This window comes from Piliocolobus tephrosceles, unplaced genomic scaffold (genome assembly GCF_002776525.5).
Source record: "Piliocolobus tephrosceles isolate RC106 unplaced genomic scaffold, ASM277652v3 unscaffolded_28770, whole genome shotgun sequence".
NCBI classification, from domain to species: domain Eukaryota; kingdom Metazoa; phylum Chordata; class Mammalia; order Primates; family Cercopithecidae; genus Piliocolobus; species Piliocolobus tephrosceles.
The window spans coordinates 1-8,953 of record NW_022311832.1 but is presented as its reverse complement, the minus strand read 5'-3'; the positions used below and the strand labels follow the sequence as shown (position 1 = coordinate 8,953).

At 44.0% G+C, this 8,953-nt stretch overlaps 1 protein-coding gene across 1 annotated transcript; it reads left to right on the top strand.

Moving 5' to 3' along the window:
* Positions 1-3,244: 3,244 nt before the first annotated feature.
* Positions 3,245-8,022, top strand: ZBTB8A (zinc finger and BTB domain containing 8A; the record flags this gene model as incomplete). Its single annotated transcript, XM_026451314.1, has 2 exons — positions 3,245-4,074; positions 7,853-8,022. Coding segments are annotated over exons 1-2 (993 nt in total), but the record flags the coding sequence as incomplete, so codon positions are not given.
* Positions 8,023-8,953: the final 931 nt, after the last annotated feature.

Here is an 8,953-nt window from a genome sequence, read left to right as displayed (position 1 = left end):
GGCTTGGGTTCAGAGACCCACCCTTCCTGAGCAATGTCACATTTGCTTCTGCAAGGTGCCCTGAAAGCACTACCAGCCTGGGACCAATTTTCAGGTTGATTTCTCTTTTTTTAAACTTTATTTATTTATTTATTTATTTATTTATTTTTATAGAGATGGGGATCTTACCATGTTGCCCAGGCTGATCTCGAACTCCTGGGCTCAAGCAATCTGTCCATCTCAGCCTCCCAAAGTGCCGGGATTACAGGCATGAGCCACTGTGCCCGGCCTATGTTAATTTTTCAGGTTGAGATTTCCCACACCAAGCAGGTAAAGTAAATCTGGTCTCCAGAATCTCACAAAGCAAACCACTGGGCTTCAGTATTTCATGTAGGGCCTTTTTTTCCCTACCCAGGGCCCTGCAAAGACAAACTTTCTTTACCTTCTCATTGGACTTAGTCAGAATTTTTAGTCCCTTTTCACTAAGGTTGTGGTCCTTAGAGGGTTCTAACTTCCCAGCTGTCAGCTCTAATAGATCAGAGTTTGGTACTGGTAAGGACCTAGTCCCTTAGCCATTACTGGCCCACACAGCTCAGGCTGTGCTGCCTCTGCTTAGCTGGCATCTAGGGATTTCTACATCTTTCTTGCAAGCTCAGCCACACCTTTAAAAAACTTCAGCTGTGTTTTATCCAGCATCTCCAGGGATTTGTGGCAGAAAAGTTTTCACCACTATTTTGCTGGAGCCAGAAATTTTTCTCCTCACTCTACCTGGCTAATTCCTGCTCACCTTTGAGGTCTCAGTTTAAATGTTACTTCTAAAGAGGTATCCCCAACCTTCTCCATCTCAGTCTAAGCTAGGATACTACTCATAGCCCCTTTATACTACTCATAGCACCTTCGTTCTTTCTTAGCACTTAACTTGTCATTGTAACTTCATACAAGTCTTTGTTGAATTTAATTAAATTTAACTCTCTCTATATATATATATACACACATATATATATGGAATCTCACTCTGTTGCCCAGGCTGGAGTGCAGTGGTGCAATCTCGGCTCACTGCAACCTCCACTTCCTGGGTTCAAGCGATTCTCCTGCCTCAGCCTCCCAAGTAACTGGGATTACAGGTGTGCACCACGATGCCCAACTAATTATTTTTTTTTTTTTGTATTTTTAGTAGAAATTGGGGTTTCACCATGTTGGCCAGGCCGGTCTTGAACTCCTGACCTCAAGTGATCCACCTGCCTCAGCCTTCCAAAGTGCTGGTATTACAGGTGTGAGCCACCACTCCCGGCCTAATTTAACTTTTTTAGAGACAGAGTCTCTGTGGCCCAGGCTGGTGTGCAGTGCGTGTTGTGATCATGGCTCACTGCAGCCTCCACCCCCTGGACTCAAGTGATCCTCCTGCCTCAGCCTCCTAAATAGCTAGGGCTATAGGTGCTCTCCATCACACCTGGAGATAGGGTCTTGCTATGTTGAATAGCCTATTCTCTCACTCCTGGGCTCAAGCTGTCCTCCTGCCTCTGTCTCCCAAAGTGCTGGGATTACAGGCATGAGCTACCACCCTGGGCTGGAGTCTTTGTTTAATGTCTGATAACCCTTTTAGATTGAAAACAACATGAAGGCAAAAATCAAATGTGTTGGCTCAACATATAGCAAAAGGCCTGATTTATTGAACATGCTCACGCCTGTAATCCTAGTATTTTGGGAGGCTGAGGCCAGAGGATCTTTTGAGCCTAGGAGTTCAAGACCAGCTTGGGCAACATAGTGAGACTTCATCTCTATATTTAAAAAATGAAAGAAGGCTGGACATGGTGGCTCACGCCTGTAATCCCAGGACTTTGGGAGGCCAAGGCAGGTGGATCACGAGGTCAGGAGTTCAAGACCAGCCTGGCCAAGATGGTGAAACCCCATCTCTACTAAAAATACAAAAATTAGCTGGGCGCGATGGTGGGTGCCTGTAATCCCAGCTACTCGGGAGGCTCAGGCAGGATAATCGCTTGAACCTGGGAGGTGGAGGTTGCAGTAAGCTGAGATCGCGCCACTGCACTCTAGCCTGGGTTACAGAGCAAGACTCTGTCTCAAAAAAAAAAAAAAGAAGCTCAATAAATTTTGCTAATAAAACAAGTAATTTTCTAAAAAATCTAGTAACAGTTTCGGTTTTTTTTTTTTTTTTTTTTTTTTGGTTTTTTGTTTTTGTTTTTGTTTGAGACAGAGCCTTGCTCTGTTGCCAGGCTGGAGTGCAGTGCTGTGACCTCAGCTCACTGCAACCTCCACCTCCCAGGTTCAAGCGATTCTCCTGCCTCAGCCTCCTGAGCAGCTGGGACTACAGGCATGCATCACCACGCCCAGCTAATTTTCATATTTTTAGTAGAGACGGGGTTTCATCATGTTGGCCAGGATGATCTTTGGCTCTTGACCTTGTGATCTGCCCACCTCGGCCTCCCAGAGTGCTGGGATTACAGACATAAGCCACCATGCCCGGGCAATAACAGTCTAGTATTAAGTGGTGTGTTGAAACCTATTATCTTCTGTGTCTTGGCAATTATATTCTCCAACAAGAAAGAGTTCTTAATGGAATAAAAGAGGCTTCTGATTATTATTTTAGTTGACTCACCTTAGAAAAGGATTGTTCACTTTGGGAGGCTGAGACAGGAGGATTGCTTGAGTCCAGGAGTTAGAGACCAGCTGGTATAATGTAGCGACACCTTAACTCTACTAAAAAAAAGAAAATAGCCAGGCATGGTGGTGCACACCTGTAGTCCCAGCTACTTGGAGGCTGAGGTAGGAGGATCACTTGAAACCAGGAGTTTAAGGTTGCAGTGAGCATTTTTTATTTGTTTGTTTTTTGAGTATTTGTTTGTTTTTTGAGATAGAGTCTTGCTCTGTGGCCCAGGCTCGAGTGCAGTGGTGCAATCTTGGCTCGCTGCAACCTCTGCCTCCCAGGTTCAAGCAATTCGTCTGCCTCAGCCTCCCAAGTAGCTGGGATTACAGGCACCTGCCACCACACCCAGCTAATTTTTGTATTTTTGGTAGAGACAGGGTTTTACCATGTTGTCCAGGCTGACCTCGAACTCCTGACCTCAGGTGATCCCCCTCCCTCGGCCTCCCAAAGTGCTGGGCTTACAGGAGTGAGCCACTGTGCCCAGCCACAGTGAGCTTTGATCACACCACTGCACTGCAGCCTGGGCAACAGAGCAAGATCCTGTCTCAAAACAAAATAAAATAATTGTAATGTAGGTTTTGGTAACCACACATGTCTTTTCCTCTTCAGAATGGAGATCTCCTCTCATCAGTCTCACCTCCTGCAGCAACTGAACGAGCAGCGCAGGCAAGATGTATTTTGTGACTGCAGTATTCTAGTTGAAGGGAAGGTCTTCAAAGCACATCGAAATGTATTATTTGCTAGTAGCGGCTACTTTAAAATGCTTCTTTCTCAGAATTCAAAGGAGACAAGTCAGCCAACGACAGCTACATTTCAGGCTTTCTCCCCTGACACTTTTACAGTTATCTTGGACTTCGTATATTCTGGCAAACTGTCTCTTACTGGTCAGAATGTTATAGAAGTGATGTCGGCTGCTAGCTTCCTTCAGATGACTGATGTCATAAGTGTATGTAAGACTTTTATTAAATCTTCCTTAGACATTAGTGAGAAAGAAAAAGATCGCTATTTCAGTCTCTCAGATAAAGATGCCAATTCTAATGGTGTAGAACGTTCCTCTTTTTATAGTGGTGGCTGGCAAGAAGGAAGCAGTTCTCCACGTTCTCACCTAAGCCCAGAGCAAGGAACAGGTATAATAAGTGGAAAATCTTGGAATAAGTATAATTTTCATCCAGCCTCCCAGAAGAATACTCAACAACCCTTGGCCAAGCATGAACCAAGGAAAGAGTCCATTAAAAAGACCAAACATTTGAGATTGTCACAGCCTTCTGAAGTTACTCATTATAAGTCAAGCAAACGAGAAGCACGAACATCTGATTCTTCCAGCCATGTTTCCCAGTCTGAAGAACAAGCACAAATTGATGCTGAAATGGACTCTCCTCCTGTTGGCTATCAGTACGGTCAAGGATCTGATGTCACATCCAAAAGTTTTCCAGGTACCCAAGAAGAGCGTAAGTCCCCTCATCCAGGTTCCAAAGTGCTATATAAATTGGTCTTCTGTCAAAACACCCTTAGTTTCAGGTGCTCTAAGCAATTGAAGCAAGTGATTTTTTTCAAAAGTTCTATTTCTGTAATGAAATCTATTTAGTAAGGACAGGCGTGGTGGCTCACGCCTGTGATTCCAGCAGTTTGGGAGGCTGAGGTGGGCAGATCACCTGAGGTCAGGAGTTCAAGACCAGCCTGGTCAACATGGCAAAACCCCGTCTCTACTAAAAGTACAAAAAAATTAGTGGGGCATGGTGGTGTGTGCCTATAATCCCAGCTATTCAGGAGGCTGAGGCAGGAGAGTCACCTGAACCCAGGAGGCAGAGGTTGCAGGGAGCTGAGATTGCACCACTGCACTCCAGCCTGGGTAACAGAGCGAGAGTCCTTCTCAAAAACCAAAAGAAAGCCGGGCGCGGTGGCTCAAGCCTGTAATCCCAGCACTTTGGGAGGCTGAGACAGGCGGATCACGAGGTCAGGAGATCGAGACCATCCTGGCTAACACGGTGAACTGTCTCTACTAAAAATACAAAAAACTAGCCGGGCGAGGTGGCGGGCGCCTGTAGTCCCAGCTACTCGGGAGGCTGAGGCAGGAGAATGGTGGGAACCCGGGAGGCGGAGCTTGCAGTGAGCTGAGATCCGGCCACAGTACTCCAGCCCGGGCGACAGAGCAAGACTCTGTCTCACAAAAAAAAAAAAAAAGAAAAAAGAAATTAGCCAGGCATAGTGGTGCACACCTGTAGTCTCAGCTACTCAGGAGGCTGAGGCAGGAGAATCACCTGAGCCTGGGAGGCAGAGGTTGCAGTGAGCTGGGATTGTGCCACTGCACTCCATCCTGGGCAATAGAACGAGACTGTCTCAAAAAAAAAAAAAAAAAAAAAGGAAGAAGAAATTTGTTTCATAAAACGTGGATTTAAATTTTTTAATTCAAAATAATATTGAATAAATATAATGACAATCAAAATAATAAGAGTACTAAGGGTCAAAACCCATGATTTTTCAAACCTGTATCTGTGGGTGGTTAGATTACTCTTAAATGTTTAAAGCTCTTTTCCAAATAGTTCAATCTCTAAGACACATATTTTCACTTTTAAATAGTCTGTTTTTTCTGTGTATTTACTCAGAGCAATATTTAGCTTATTAAGATACAAACATGGGTTGGGTGTGGTGGCTCAAGCCTGTAATCCCAGCACTTTGGGAGGATGAGGCAGGCGGATCACAAAGTCAGGAGTTCAAGACCAGCCTGGCCAGTATGGTGAAACCCCGTCTCTACTGAAAATACAAAATAAATAAGCCAGGCGTGGCACACGCCTGTAGTCCCAGCTACTCAGGAGGCTGGGGCAGGAAAATTGCTTGAACCCAGGAGGTGGAGGTTGTGGTGAGCTGAGATCACACCACTGTACTCCAGCCTGGGTGACAGAGGGAGATTCCATCTCAAAAAAAAAAAAAAAGATACGAATACATTGCTTTTTTTTTTTTCTTTTTTTGAGACGGAATTTTGTTCTTGTTGCCCAGGCTGGAGTGCCATGCGCAATCTCGGCTCACTGCAACCTCCGCCTCCCGGGTTCAAGCAATTCTGCGCCCAACACATCATTTTTTTTTTTTTTTTAAGGAATGCCTGTAGTCCTAGCTACTGGGGAGGCTAAGGCAGAGCATCACTTGAGCCCAAGAGTTAAAAGACCAGCAGAGGAAACATAGAGCCCATCTCCCACCCAAAAAAGAAGACCTCACATACAACCCGTGACACTGATCCTGTAAGTCTACCAAGGACCAATGTGCAACATGAGACATCTCATTTTCATGATAATAGTAAAACGCAGAAAGATCATGTAAGTTGACAGTTTCAGAATAATCCTCCCTCACTCTGGAAGTAGAGAATAAGGATAAGAAATGCATATCATACAGTTTTCCCCTCAATTAATCAGTTAAAAAAATTTGCTTAATAGTTTCCATGTAAATTTAAAGGAAAATTATATTAAAATGAAACTCCTCAAGGTTGTGAGATATAGATTACATATTTATTTTATTTTATTTTATTTTATTTTGCTATTTTGTAGAGATAGTGGGTCTCATTATATTTCCCAGGCTGGTCTTGAACTCCTGGCCTGAAATGATCCTCCCACCTCAGCCTCCCAAAGTGCTGGGATTACAGGAATGAGCCACTATGTCCAGACTGATTTTTATTTTAGAGAAGTTTCAAACATATACAAAAGTAAAAACAGAATGGTATAATTAACCTCCATGCATTCATGACCTAGTCCCACAACCTCCAACTCATGGCCTGTCTCATGTCTGTATCCTTATCCCTAACCCACTCCCTTTATTACTTTTAAACCAATCTCAGATTTCATATGTTTTCACTTGTAAATCGTTCAGAATGTGTCCTTAAAATAGTATAGAAAAAAACTACGATACTATTATCATACCTAAATTGAACAATTTTTTTTTTTTTTTTTTGAGACAGGGTCTCACACTGTTTCCTAGACTGGAGTGCAGTGGCGCAATCTTGGCTCACTGCAACTTTCACCTCCCGGGTTCAAGCGATTCTACCACCTCAGCCTCCCAAATTGCTGGGATTACAGGCATGCGCCACCACACCTGGCTAATTTTTTTATTTTTGGTAGAGATGGGGTTTTACCATGTTGGCCAAGCTGGTCTCAAGCCCCTGACCTCAAGTGATTTTCCTCCAAGAAAAAACCTTAATTATTAAATACTTTTACTTTGAAATTGTGTACAGTTTTAAAATATAATACTATTTTACATTTAAAATTTAATGACCCTACTGCATTAAATTTAAAAAAAAAAAAAAAAAGCATGGTGGGCCGGGCGCAGTGGCTTACGCCTATAATCCCAGTACTTTGGGAGGTAGAGGGGGGCGGATCACGAGGTCAGGAGTTTGAGACCAGCCTGACCAACATGGTGAAACCCTGTCTCTACTAAAAACACAAAAATTAGCTAGGCGTTCTGATGCGTGTCTATAATCCCAGCTACTCAAGAGACTGAGGCAAGAGAATTGCTTGAACCCAGGAGGCAGAGGTTGCAGTGAGTGGAGATTGCGTCTTGCACTCCAGCCTGGGTGACAGAGTGAAACTCCATCCCAAAAAAAAAAAAAAAAAAGCATGGCAGTCTGTATCAGTCTGAATTTACCCAACTTGCTTTTTTTTATTTTTTATTTATTTATTTTTTTAGATGGAGTCTCACTCTGTCGCCCAGGCTGGAGTGCAGTGGCACCATCTCAGCTCACTGCAAGTTCCACCTCCTGGGTTCACGCCATTCTCCTGCCTCAGCCTCCCGAGAAGGTGGGACTACAGGTGCCCGCCACCATGCCCGGCAAATTTTTTGTATTTTTTAGCAGAGATGGGGTTTCACTGTGTTAGCCAGGATGGTCTCGATCTCCTGGTCTCGTGATCTGCCCGCCCTGGCCTCCCAAAGTGCTGGGATTACAGGCGTGAGCCACCATGCCCGGCCGAATTTACCCAACTTTCTAAATATATCAAATACTGAAGTTAAAGTTCTATACTTAGAATTACATTGACAATCTAGTCTTAATAAAATTTCTTTCATCTGTTATTTTTTGGGCTCACCAACTCTTTGTGCATTCTTTTTATTTCATAATTTTTTTAAGTTTATTTTTTTCTTTCTTATTTCCAGTGGGGTTGGATTGGATTCCTTCTGTTATTAGAATTGTTATTATGAACTTTCCAATGATTTAATCAAAGTGTCTCTTGACAGATGATCTGCCCCGGATGCGATTCAAGTGCCCGTACTGCACACACGTGGTGAAGCGGAAGGCAGACCTAAAGCGCCACCTTCGCTGTCATACAGGAGAAAGGCCCTATCCATGTCAAGCCTGCGGAAAAAGATTTAGCAGACTAGACCATCTAAGTAGCCATTTTCGAACAGTATGTATGATTTTTTTTCATCGTTTTACTAATTCTTTTTTGTTTTCTTTGTTTGTTTGTTTGTTTTGAGATGGAGTCTCACTCTGTTGCCCAAGCTAGAGTGTAGTGGCGCGATCTCAGCTCACTGCAACCTCTGCCTCCTGGGTTCACGCCATTCTCCTGCCTCAGCTTCCCTAGTAGCTGGGACTACAGGTGCCTGCCACCACGCCCAGCTAATTTCTTTCTTTCTTTTTTTTTTTTTTTTTTTTTGTATTTTTAGTAGGGACAGGGTTTCACTGTGTTAGCTAAGACGGAGTTTTTGTTTTCTTGAGATGGAGTTTCACTCGTTGCCCAGGCAACAATCTCAGCTCACTGCAACCTCTGCCTCCCGGGTTCAAGCAATTCTCCCACCTCAGCCTCTCGAGTAGTTGGGATTACAGGGGTGTGCCACCACGCCCGGCTAATTTTTATATTTTTAGTAGAGATGGGGTTTCACTACATTGGCCTGGCTGGTCTTGAACACCTGACCTCAGGTGATTCACCTGCTTTAGCCTCCCAAAAGTGCTGGGATTACAGGCATGAGCCACCACGCTTGGCCTTGTTTTGTTTTGGTTTTTTTTTTTGAGACAGGGTCTCTCTCTGTCGCCCAGGCTGGAATGCAGTGGCACCATCTCAGCTCACTGCAGCCACAACTTCTCAGGCTCAAATTATCCTTCCTCCTCAGCCTCCTGAGTAGCTGGGACTACAGGCCTGCACCAACACACTGGGCTAATTTTTGTATTTTTGTATTTTTTGTAGAGATGGGATTTCATCATGTTGCCCAGGCTGGTCTTCAACTCCTAGGGTCAAGTGATCCACCTGCCTCAGCCTCCCAAAATGCTAGGGTTACAGGCGTGAGCCATCGCACCTGACCCATCATTTTACTTCTTTTTTTTTTTTTTTTTTTTTTTTT